This window comes from Pavona decussata, unplaced genomic scaffold, assembly GCF_977016875.1.
Source record: "Pavona decussata unplaced genomic scaffold, jaPavDecu1.1 SCAFFOLD_156, whole genome shotgun sequence".
NCBI classification, from domain to species: Eukaryota; Metazoa; Cnidaria; class Anthozoa; order Scleractinia; family Agariciidae; genus Pavona; species Pavona decussata.
In genome coordinates this window covers 1,423,370-1,436,490 of record NW_028145568.1, presented here as the reverse complement: position 1 = coordinate 1,436,490, position 13,121 = coordinate 1,423,370, and the positions used below count along the sequence as shown (strand labels likewise).

Here is a 13,121-nt window from a genome sequence, read left to right as displayed (position 1 = left end):
CGTTTTTGAAACACTTATTTTGCTTTGATTTTTAAAGCAAAAATACTGTCTTCTATTGCATTAATAATTTATTTGTCAGTGATAACAGAGGGTTGTCATGATTTTTAGATGAGGTTTATTCTTTCTTAAAATATACTGTTTCCTACTTGTAAATATGCAGTAAATGGTAATTTTAACCATTCAAACCATAGGCTATCTTGTAAAGAGTGAATTGTGTGATTATCATGATCTAGAATTAAAACTAATGAATAAACGGTGAAAAAAGAACCAATGAATGCTGTTAGTCATATTTTTAATAAATACAATCCATTTCTTGGATTTCAGCATTAAAAACAGGTGATCTTCAACAGACAGGTTCTTTTTTTTTTAATTTAGCTGCAGGAAATAAACTAAACCTTACAGCTTGATACATATCATGCCAGTTCAGCAGAGAAATGCTATTAATAGCTAATGAAGTTTGACACTTTTCTTAGGGTAGCCTGCAGAACAGGAGTTAGGGGGTGTTTACATGTGAACACTTGCCCCGGTGCGAGTTTGAAACCGGTATGACATTGGGATTTCATACCGTGTTTACATGAATGGACACTTCATTCCAACCGACATGATTGTGACGCCCAGGTGACGCCATATTGAATTGGATATCGAAGACTGATTTCATGCCGGAGCGAACAGCCGTACCGCATTTACATGACATCAGGATAAGTTTTCGTACCTGAATGAAAATCTCGCCCCAGTACAGTTACCGGGGTGAAATCGCACTGGTATGGCTTGTTCTGTTACAAGATTTTGTGCTGGTATCATGTAAATGAATACAGAGCCACAAGAGGGAACTGGAGTGAACTCGTACTGGAATGAAAGTCGCGCCAGTATCATGTAAACACCCCCTTATTTATTTTTTTTTTAGTTTTTCAGGCGAGCGGAGGTAAGTGCAAGGCACGAGTCAAATGCGATAGGAGGGGTGGAAAAAATTAATTTTATAAAAATAACGCATATTCTGCAGGCTATTCTAAGGGTACCTTTTCAAGTTACAAAATTTTAAAAACATTCTATGTCATGATAATCCAAAGAAAAACACTACACAAGCAAACTACTTTAATTATGTAGTTAGAAAATAGTAATTGCTATATACATGTGACATGGTAGATCGTGATTTTTTTCTGGGGCAGTCGGACTTGTAGCCTTGCTCAAGTGTCCTAGCACACCGTCTAAATTGCTGAAAAGGGCTATCCCAGATAGCCATCTTATCCCCACTAATAGCAGTGTAATAGAAGCCTATAGATTCAAGTATGAGTAAAACTACGAATACAAGATTTGACTACAAGTTATCAGCGAAGTACTAAGATGAAAAACATCGCACAAAGCTTCATTTTTACCCTTTGTCAGTGATGAACTTGATGATGACGATAGCTAATCCCTTTCATGATTGCAAAAAGACGAGATCCCCTACATTTCAAGGACGTTCAGCAAATTGCAATGCAATGCTAATAAAAGCATTGTACTGCAAGTTGCAGAAGACATGTTGCATGCTACAATCTATTTCTCAATGTTATAAAAAGTATGAGACTTGAAGACTTGCTTTTTGTTGGGAGTCAGTTTCAAAGAGGGGGGAAGGGGGTGGGCTGGTGTGGCGGGTTGCATGATTTGTGCAACTTTTCTAGCAATGGGATTGGATTGCAAGTTGCAGGGAAAACTGCCTGGTGCAACAACACCATAGGGAGATCAGTTTATACTCAAAATGTTAAAGTAAGACAGCTATAGTAAATTACAGCCTGATCACTTGACCTGGTGTACTGGCTACCAATTTATTGAGCCTACATCTAGATTGATGTTTGAAGCAAGTCACACAAGCCACAGAAGAAATTTCTGTGAAGTTTGATCTTTTACGATGTTGTATCCTTTGTATTCTTTCAGAAAGAATGACTGCCAGTTACAATGTAGGAAAAGACAATGTCTGTAATAAAAACTTATGTATTGTTATTTGTTCCTCTCAGTGTTTTCTTCTTTTGCTGTCTGAGTCTCTGTCTCTTCTGAAATAATAACGGAAGAAAAACACAGCAGTGATTTATGAGTCACTTGGATGTACCGTTAAAATTGGAGACTGAACACCTCCAAAGTTAGCCAGATGCTGGCCCATTAAAGGTTCCTGCCAACCTTTTGTGAGGATATAAAAATGTCGGATGCTAAGAGTGCAATGCATGACCTGTTGGTTATTTTCAAAAGGTCCTAAGGTTAGAATTTGAAAATATTTTTTGGAGGGGGTACAACCAGAGAACCCCAGAGCGAAAACCCTATTCAGGGAAAAGTAAGAATAGCATAACAGCACATTTTTAATGAGTCACAGAATGGAATCTAGGAAACTCAGCAGGGTTCTCATTGAGTGCTGGCAGCCAGCTAAAAATATGGCTACTGGCGTTGGCACTTCCAAAGTTGAGCAGCCTATGTTTTGGTGCAAAGACACAAATGGGACCAATCAAAGTGTGGTGATGAAATCCTGGATAAGGGGCAAACAAGACTAACAAAAATGAAACAACGCTGATTGGCGACATTAATGCAGAACTAGAATGAATGTGCAGCTGAATGTGTCAGTCTAGAGTCCATACTTCCTTCACTTCGACCTACGATATGACATGGAAATTATTGTTACCTACAATAAAAAATCTTACTGCTGATTAACCTTATCTCAAATTAAAGCTAAAATTTACCAGTGAAAATGTTTAACACTTCAATTAACATTTAATCCTGGATTTAAGTTAATCAGCTTTCAGGTAACTAGACCATGGACACTGCCAAGAGAAGTAAATGTTTACAAACACTACTCTCAACCCTCCAATTCTGACAAAATGGACCAATTATATTTATGTGAGGATGAAGTCAACATAACTTATTTTAACAATGCTAAATGCATACATACTGGGACCTGTTTGTTGTGTTCAGACTAAACTTTGAAGTATTCATCTCATGAATCATTAGGTGTCCTAAGTATGGTCATCATCACAAACAAACAAATCTTGCATTTAGAACAATGTTGCACATGGACTGGCATGTACCCTGTCTATTCATTCCATATTAAATATCATCACCCCAATAATATTATATGCATGTAATTGACTCACCCGTCATCTTTTCTCTTGCTCAACATCTACCAAAAAGAAAGAAGACAAAATTATTTACATTAGGCAACCCAGGACAAGTAAACTTCTTACAAAAATAAAAGTCTGTAATTGACATATTTTTAGATTCAGATTCATCCATGAAAAGCCCAGTAGCAGATGATGTAAAACAGGCTGGTGGGCATAACGGGAGGAAGTGCAGGGGAATAAGGACCCCCTGGACTGCTCACCTATCACAGCCACTACTAACACTGCTTGATTTTAAAATGTTCCCCACACATCACCTAATTATAAAAACCGAAATGATCATGACAAAACAGGTCAATCTAGGTGCAAATGAATAACTTAAATCTGGCTTACTGCACCTCTCAATAACATACGGACTCCCACGCAGTCGTTTTTAGGGGACTTGTAGGTGGAGGTAATACGAGTCCCATAAAAACGATGTCGTGGGAGGCTAAACTTCAACCCCAGCCAACGATTTGCATGTTTTACTGCCATCAATCATAATTACAGCGAAAACTGACTGACCACAAATAGACAGAAACCAACAAAGTAGATTAAAATCTGCCAATCACAGCACATGAACATGACCCGTTGACCCTGCTGAGCCAAACGTTTTTGTTTTCTAAGTGGTCCGCCGCAGTGATTGACAACAGTGAATTCGAAAAGCGTAATGATTGATTGAATTTTGAACTTCAGAGTCCACATGTTATTGAAAGGCACAGTAATACAACAAAATAACTTCTTATCAGTGCTTGCTCTACCCACCCGACTAATTTTCTGCCAATCTCTGTCCAGTTTAGCCTTCTCATCCTTCGGGCCTGCACGACGTGTTTTGCGTCCTTCAGACATCTTGATACCAAACTGAAAGGCAGCTCTGTAGAAGAAAGAAAACTCTTTCCCATTAACATTCCTTTTGATAGGCCAAATGCAAAATAATGGCACTAGTGTACAAACAATCTGATAGGGTAAGACATTAGCTGTTTAATTTTTCTTGCTGCACTAGTAACATTTTGATACCTTTTTTTTTTTCAAATTAAAAAAACTTTTACATAATAAAGAGACCTTGCAAAATTGGGAGGTGGTCTCTGATAAATCCACATTTAACCTGTCCACTTTGAGTATGATGCAAGGTGGACACAAAATTTCCTGAAAGCATTGGTGATAAAGTTGAGCATAAGATGCACAAGTTGACAGTGTACCATACAACAGGTAAATCTTCATGACACTAAGATCTGGTTCAAGTTCATTGGGATAAGAAAGCTGCTAAGAATGAACCTTAGCCACAGCGAATTTTACAACTTCTACTACACTGAAGGCCTGGCAGTAAATAACAAGGAAATACATGTAGGAAACATTCTATTGCAACCATTTTGAACTAATCCACTAACTTTGGAAGAGCTTCTCTGCTCTCCATGTAGCTGTGGTAGTCTTCCTCTGTCTCAAAATCCCACCGTTTGATAGGTCCTTTCTTGTTACCCTGTAGGAATGTTGAAAATAATTAATATTGAAGAGCTCACTGGAAAAAGGATGCAAGTGGCAATCTGGCCTTGAAATCTCTGCAAATTAGCTTGCCTTTGGCTTACAGGCTGCTCATCATAAAAATGTATCTTTTTACAACAAAATATTTGAAAGTAGATAAAATATCAAAGACAATTTTATTTTTAAATTAAGGCGTGAATTCAGCAATATAGTTAGCAATTATTTGACACCACGAGGCCAAAATTCAAACACAAAACAAACTACTTTTCTTACAAAATAATACTTTAAGTACCAACCAGCCCTGTATGGCAAAGTAAAACTAATTTTGAGAAATTTGGGGTTTGTGGCCCAATCTCCACTTACAACTGAGCCCTGTAATAAGTACCCTGGAAGCAGGCATCATTTTTTAAATGTATTTTTAGGCTGGGAAGTGTGAGAATAATAAATAACAAATGAATGTTACTTTTTCTTGCACTGTGCTCGCTTCAAGCTTTGCACTTCCTTCCCACCACAACACATCAAAATACACCTGTTCTACAGGCTATTCAATAATAGAAACAATATCAGAATGCATATAAGCTTTGCCTTCCAAATTTATTATTTTATCATAATTTTGCTATAATTGTAGCTTTTTTAAAATTTTATTTTAGATAGTTATAGTTATGAAATTCTGTATATTCCTTTACAAGATAATTTGTAAAAATCAACCATCTACACCGAAAAAAGCATAATAGAGATTATACTATGGCAGATGTCATATTTATATGAATTTTTTACGGTTTAAATTCTTTTAGTTGTAGCTTTTATCCTCTACATCATATTAATTTTTTTTATTGGCTCGTGATATTTTAATGGTATTGTAGGTTTTAAAGTAATTAATAGCTTTTTACATGTATTATAATTAAAAAAACAAACATTTCTTCAGGTGTGTGAAAATGAGTCTAGTGATTCATGCCTTGGTGAAATTCAATCTTTCAATAGCAAGATGCTTGCTGAGCGCTTATTTGGGCTATTTTTGGATTTGATAATTAGATTTTTGTTGGATTTACTTGACTTACTGTAACTTGTCACCACGGGGTGGGGGGTGGGGGGATGGGCCTGCTTGGATTTACAGGTTGCTTTTGGTGTTAAAATGTTTCAGGTAAATCCAACCAATCTTTCTACCACTGCATCGGAAAAACACTGAGCACTTAGCACTGCTGAATAGCCTTGTGGACTAGCTTGTGAGCCAGTCTCATACCTCAAGTCTTGCTCACCAACTAGCAGGATTGTGTTAGAAATGCAGATTTTTGATTTTCACGACAAAGCTGGTTTTCCTACAAGTGGCTCTTGCCCAAGTAATGACTAGAATAGTTGTATAGAGTTTTAGCCTTTTTTTTCCAAAAAAAGTTTGAAGCTTAGAATAATAATAATAATAATAATAATAATAATAATAATAATTAATAATAATAATAATAATAATAATAATAATAATAATACATGAACTCTAAAATGAGGTCACTGAGTCCCTTGATGTGACATTGAAGTGATATAAATAAACGATTATATAAATCATTTCTATGGGATTTGTTAATATTAGCAATGGACAGCAACTTGATAACCACTCTATTGTAGAGAAACGATTACTTCATTTTTCACAACAAAAAAAAACGACAAAATAGTTATAGTTAAGAAACACAATACAATTTGCGAGCAAGTCTAGCATATAATAAAATTAAATGAGAGGTTAAATAAGCACAAACTACAACAACAAAATGAAATTAGCGTACTAACAAATTGTGCAAAGTATTTTCGGCCTTGTAATGTTCCAACCGTGTATTCCTGTTACCAGTTAAAAGATTTTCATTATAACAATAATTACATAATAATAGTTAATTTATGTTAGTTGAACAAAAGTTTGTTTAAACTTTTTCCACTGCTCAAAAGAACTGATATCATACAAAATGATATTTAAAAACATGAGAAATAAGAATAAAAATTATACTTCCTTGAAAGCTAGCTACCCATGAAAAGAATTAGTCAGCAATTTGAACTTAGTCAGGACTTACTCAATCATGGTCAAAGGTAAACAAGGTTAACATTTTAAGAGGTGCCTGGAAAATAGCCTGAAGTAACTTCTGATGAGCTGCTAGATTCTCCTTCCAAATTACCTTGTGTTTCCTTGTAAAAGAGGGGAGAATTTAAAGTGTGATCAAGAGTCACTTCAGGCCTTTTTATAAGCACCACTTCGTTTGTAATAGAGAGATTTAGAATTGCGTTTAAATTTTCTTGAAATAATTAGTACATAGGTAAGAATAGTGCAAAATAATTCTGGCCTTTCATACCAACACCAAAGTACTCAATTTTACTGAGAAACTGAAAACAATATATAAACTGAAAATAAAACAGCGAGTGGCAAATGAAGGATAAACATGGTCATGTGGTCTGAGTCTTACCAGATCCATTTTACTATAGTCAGCTTCTTCATCACTGTCATATGGCACATCAACAGCCCTATTAAAAACAACAGTTCATCTTATAATCTTTTAAACATGTATATTCCCCCTACCATTCTCTACATATTTACTATGGGGCTAGTTGAGAGAATTTGTTCATCAATCAATGCATGTTATCTTTGGTGATCATTTCCATTATTCTCATGATCTGAATGTTTAATCAAGTAGTAAGATTGTGAGGAGAAATTTGATGTTGATCGCTATTAAACAACAACAAACAACAACAGTTTATTATAAGAGAAGACACTTTTTACAATATTAGTCACCCACAATTAGCAAGGGTTATTCGAGGTGGGTAGCATTGATAGTTGTTTACATCCTCAAAAGGAAAAGAAAATTACATCTACATCTACATGTACATCTACATTTATTAAGTTGATAAAATCTTCCAAGACATCACATCAACTGTAATAAAAGCTAACATTAACAGCACAAAATAGATTCATTAAACAAAGAGAAAAAGAATTAAATAGGGACTTCCTTGTAATATTGATTGATGTATTTTTTCGGTCAGTGACACAGGCATACTGGGAAAAAGGAAAATCCAAGTTCTTCCAACAGGAGTTGAAACTGTGACCTTCCAGTTACTAGTTTGGATGCTCTACCACTGAGTTATAGGAGACCTCTAGGTGGTGTGTAAGACCATATTGTTGCTAAGCTCACTTACTTACTAAATTATTTATTATTCTTACCCTGGATAACACTCAGCGTAGCTGTCTGGGATATAATTCACATCTTTCACTTTGCGAGAGCTTCGGTCCTTCTTCCTCCGTCTTAAAAATGGTTAAGTTCCATAACTGTTACAATGAAATTTTTCACGTCCCACGTCTCCATAAGTGTGTTGTATTATCATGGATAAAGTAAAGAGCAAGCACTATTTTGGTCCATGTTCATATTGAATTAATACACTACACACTGTAGAAACATTCCAAGAAGCTTGGTAGAACTTAAAATAGAGGTGGAATCATTCATCTCATAGCACTGGCTGTGTTTCCACAACATGTTTTCTTTTTATCTTCTTACCCTCTACTCCTGTTTCAATACTACTATGTGGCTGGAATACGGAATTAATAGAACTCTGCTAGAATTTTAACTGGACAGTGTCACTTTGAATGGGTAAGAAACACAATATTATTGAATTGGTGGAATCATTAAAATAATGGTTCAGTTTTGTTAGCAATAGCCCAACTAGTGGCAGAAACTTGCATTAATTATGTTTGGCTGTGGATGGTTAGGATGGAAATAGATTACAAACTTGAAAAAATTGGACACTTTTCCAATTTTTCCAAGTTCTTCTTGTGCATTTTAGAGAAGTCGCTTTAAAACTGATTTAAATGGTAATGTTTTCTTGGCCGGTGTTCTAAGAGCAATATTTCATATTTAGCGAAAAGGTTTTACGTCACACATTTTAGCAGTTTTGGTCAAAACACAGCAAAATCGCCAAGACAGTGTCCCTTTAAACAACTGTTTCTTAATCTTCCAACCCTCTACTACTGTTGATGAAGTACTATAGAAATAATTTATGACAAAAATGTTTTTTTGTTTTTGGTGATAAATAAAGCACATAAATTTCAAACAATTGCTCAACTCCAGAGGGGTAAACTCTAAAGAGCACTCTGTCAAATTTATCTCTCTGAAGATGAAAAATTGAAGAGCTGAGAGCGTAACCGACCCAAATGACTTTTCAGATCGCTTTTTGTTGTTTTAGCCCAGATTCACCAGTGACAGTTTTTGCGTGTGACCTTGAATTCCCTCAGGAAACGTTGCTCTAACTCAGATGAAGAAGGATCCAACTTACACCCATTTCCCTCTTCAAGGTCCAGATGAAGGTACTTTCCCACAGTCAACTAAAGTTGGCCAACTTGTGTGGGAAAACCCCAAAAAGTTGGCAAAATCATTGCTGTAATCCTAGTTTAACTTCCTGTTATTTTTTCTAACTAGTTTGGCAAAATGTATTCATGTAAAATATGAGTGCTATACTGACACAAAACATTGCCAAAAAAGTTGATGAGAGGGGAGAATACTTCAATTTTTGCAAAATAATTTGCCAACGTACTGTTAACCAGCTTGTACCAGCCAACAGACAACTAGTAATTCTCCAGGCAGGTTTCAGTGATTGAACTTTTAAGCTAACAACTGAAGGTTTATAATGAAAGGATACTTTGGGTCTACCGCATCCCATGCTGCTCTCTCCTCCATTTCATGCTAGATAAAAAAATAAATAAATAAAATAAAAAACAGTATTAAATATAATTTGTCATTATATAAGGTAACTGCATCAAGGTAATTTAAATATTATTTAAAGTGTTTGCTGCAAGAATGTACAAGAAATGGCTTGAGAATTTACCCAAAACCTGTTGTTTTTTTGTGTAGGTACTTGACCATCACTGCTTACAATCAAGATGCCTTGGTATAGTTTGTGGAAACAGTTGCAACAATGCATACTGTACATGACCACAACTTCAACAGAGGGAATACATCAAAGACAAGGTTACCTTTTTTCCAAAGGTCTGCGTGACAGACTTTGCAAATTCTTCAGCTGAAACATCTGAAATTAATGAAATTTAACCATGAATGCATTGTACTGAAAAATATCCACACCTATTACAGAGATCATTAATTTTTGTTTGGTTTGAATCCCTGCTACCCTGCCCCCATCTGCAATTCAAATCTAACTTTTGATGCCTCAATGGAAGGTCACTGGAAAACAAAGGTTACCATTTTATTTTGTCAAGTCAGATGACAACTACCCTTCTGTTCCTATAGATTTTAATCATAGGCCCTGTGAGGATGTTGTTCAGACTCCTTGGTGTCCAAGGAGCAATGATATTATTGTTTCCTTGTTTGTCAATTTAGTGCCCACCATATCCTTTAATTCATTGCAGAGATGTATGGGAAAAAGTGCAGAACTTCCAAAATCCTGTCAAGACTGGTGCCCACGCCAAGGACCGACGCCTGAGTACTATTGTTTCCTCATGCTATTTGACTCTCTAGGTTTTACTTTCTCGAACGCGAAGCGACTGACACAAACATTTTTATTATAACCGAACGACGGTTAAACTCAACTGAACTTGAATAATAATGAATGGCTTAAATATCCCTAGCGGTTCACACATTCTGCACGCATTATTCATAGCTGCACACATTCTGCACCCATCTAGTATTACATGTACAACAACTATCCTTTGAGATAGTGTCCGTGCTTGAACACAGTGCTGAGATTTTTGCTTGGTCACCAAAAAAGAGCTATGTTCAGACTAGTATCTATGCCCAAGAACTGGACCCAGGTATGTAGTCTGAATGGGGCCTTAAAGACAAGAGTTTGTTTGGCAACAATTAAGTTCTTAATACCGTATGTATGTGTGTAACAGACATAGTGTTCCCTAACTCACCTTTCTTATTGAACTGTGACTGCAGAAGAAAAACAAACAAACAAACAGTCAATTAAAATGCAGAATTAAGACCACAATATAGTTCTGGGGTATTCTTTTAACAAACCTCAAGCTACAGGCGACTCCCGATAACTTTAACCTTCAAGGGAAATTGAAAAAGGTTCAATTTATCGGGAGTTCGAGTTATCGAGGGTAAAACTATATAGAAAATGACCTGAAAGGGAAGGAAAATTGGTTCGAGTTAGCGCAAGGTTCGAGTTAGCGAGGGTTCGAGTTATCGGGAGTCAACTGTACTGTATATACAGTAATAAGATGATTCAAAGTCCAAAACAACCTTATTAAAATTTTGAACAGTTTTTGGCAATCTTTCATCCCAATGATCTACAGTTATTTTTTAAAACTGAACTAAACTTCAAGTAGAGGAAACATCTCCTACATAACATGTACATGCATATATCCTTTCACCTCTACGCCATACATGTTAGAAACTGGACAAACTATTATTGATGTTGCTAATAATGATGTTTGAAACAGTGTTATCACAGTATCTGATACATTCAAAAGTGTGTCACTAATTGTAAGGGCTCAGTATTCCCCCTGGTTTGATTGATCATCACTTTTCAAGTCATTGAAATTCACTCTCTGGTAACTATTGTGCAGTTCCAGAAACAACAACAAAAAACACTCTCCCTGTGGAAGGTTGTTTTGTTTTGCACCCCCTCTCCCCTCAGGAAATTACAGTTTCATTCTTTGCTTCTGAAATTTTGGCTTTTAAGACCCCCCTGGGACTGGGTTTAAAGCCAGATAATAACGTATGCCACTATACTTTAAACCCTTCAATACTTTATTTATCATTCTTTCATTAGTCTTGTTTAGCACTTACTTCTTCATCTCCACCTGTAGACTTATCAAAGTATGTGGACGAACTCTTAGATTTCTTTCTATCTCTATCTCTTTCTCTTTCATTGTCTTTTGGCTTGGCTTTCCTTTCAAATTCTTTTGTAGTCTCAGTTGGATCATACTCTCCAATATCTCCAAAGATACTGCAAAATTAAAAGCAAAATATTCCAGTTTATGAAGCCAAAGAAGAAAAAGAGAGCAGGCTGACTCTGCTTTTAAAAGTATTTAAACATACCAAAAAGACTTACAAAAAGTGAAAAAAAAAAAAAAAAAAATGAAACAAATACAAAAAACCAAAAGTTTTTTTCAGGGCTACATTCACAGTTGTAAACTCCACTAGACACATAATCTTATTCTCCTACCTGTCATCAGCCCCAGCAGGACGTCCCTTCTGTCCTTGCTTTTCATTCTTATCCTTTTCTTTCCCTGAAAGCAAGATATGCAGAAACCAAATAATGTTAACACACTCTATTTAAAGACAGCTCTAATGAACATGGAAGGAAAACCAATACAGAGGTATTCAAGGCTGCTGCCTAAGAAAAGTAACAAGGAGCCCGAAAGGCCAAAAGCCAAGAAGTTAAGAGCCCAACATGTGAAGTTTTAGGCACCCAGAGCAGTATTCTTGGGCATTCCAGGGTACCGGGCTCCTGTTAGGCAACAGCCTTGGGTGTTTTGTTAGGAATTGTCAACAACTGTTTCTGTTTTCATTTACAACAGCTGAACACTGTGCTATCAGTAACCTTTATCACCAGTTATGGCTGAATACTCTTGGTACTACAAATGACCTGGACTGTTGTTAAGCGCATTAGATCATATACATACAATGAATTTTGCGCTATATATTAAATTTAGTTATTATTGTAAGTTTTTGTTAAGGTTACCACTTTCTTTAGAGTAAACATATTTCAGATCAAACTTCATTCATCTTCAGTACAGGTAACAGAACATGATGGTGGTTGTGATAGTGGGTGGATGAAGCTTATCTGAAACATGTTTAAACTAAAAAAAAATTGTAACCTTCATAAAAATTATTTCCTGCCTGTTGGCTCTATGGAGATTTTGTTATTATAAGTAAAAAGTAAAATTAAATGACAGCCCTGCTTGCAAAATGTTTTGTATCTTTGCTTCTCTATAACATGATCACAGCACAAAGGGCATAACACTGGACAATTTTTTTAAGAAGTGCTACACAAAATAAGGTTGTTCTGGCGGGGTTTCATCAGCCGCAATCAAGCGCTTCTTCTGTAAATGACAGCATTCATGGCTGAAAAGACCACAATGCCTGACTGTAAATAATGGTAACAGTTCAATTCTTTCTAGAAATACCGGTAATAGTACCTTTGTCCTTCTTTTTAACTTTCTTTCCTCCTCTGGTGCCTTGCCTCAAGTACAGCAAAATCTGAGTCAGCTTGTTGATCACAATGTCATTTGTGGTTAGTGTTGCTTGGGTCTAAAAGAAACAAATGAAATAACAACAACTCATTACGAGGTATTATACAATGGAAATACTTCTCAGTGTGTTCATTACGTGTCAAGAAAAAAGAGGCTTTCTTACTTCAATACCAGGACAATCTGCTTTACTCCTGATAAGGGTTGTGGGAATGTCACTTTCAGCATACTCATCTTCTACATCAAATACATATGCCTACATTGCATGGAACAACAAAAAGATGAAGTAATATTTTTGAATAAAGGAAACATTATTTTGTTATCACAAGTATTCACATCATCAGAACTAG

The 13,121-nt window shown here is 35.9% G+C and overlaps 1 protein-coding gene across 2 annotated transcripts in view; it reads right to left on the bottom strand.

Moving 5' to 3' along the window:
* Positions 1–98: 98 nt before the first annotated feature.
* LOC146465176 (protein Red-like) overlaps positions 99–13,121 on the bottom strand; it is a 31,955-nt gene continuing 18,932 nt past the window's right edge. For both annotated transcript variants that reach the window (XM_085128863.1, XM_085128862.1), the window contains exons 11-23: positions 12,938–13,027; positions 12,721–12,832; positions 11,745–11,808; positions 11,366–11,525; positions 10,483–10,501; positions 9,586–9,638; positions 9,252–9,295; positions 7,783–7,863; positions 7,031–7,088; positions 4,505–4,593; positions 3,882–3,990; positions 3,114–3,139; positions 99–2,027 (exon numbers count right to left, since the gene is read on the bottom strand). In XM_085128863.1, coding sequence (XP_084984989.1) covers positions 1,988–2,027; positions 3,114–3,139; positions 3,882–3,990; positions 4,505–4,593; positions 7,031–7,088; positions 7,783–7,863; positions 9,252–9,295; positions 9,586–9,638; positions 10,483–10,501; positions 11,366–11,525; positions 11,745–11,808; positions 12,721–12,832; positions 12,938–13,027 — 945 coding nt within the window. In that variant the 3' untranslated portion in view covers positions 99–1,987. The remainder of the gene's footprint in view (positions 2,028–3,113; positions 3,140–3,881; positions 3,991–4,504; positions 4,594–7,030; positions 7,089–7,782; positions 7,864–9,251; positions 9,296–9,585; positions 9,639–10,482; positions 10,502–11,365; positions 11,526–11,744; positions 11,809–12,720; positions 12,833–12,937; positions 13,028–13,121) is intronic.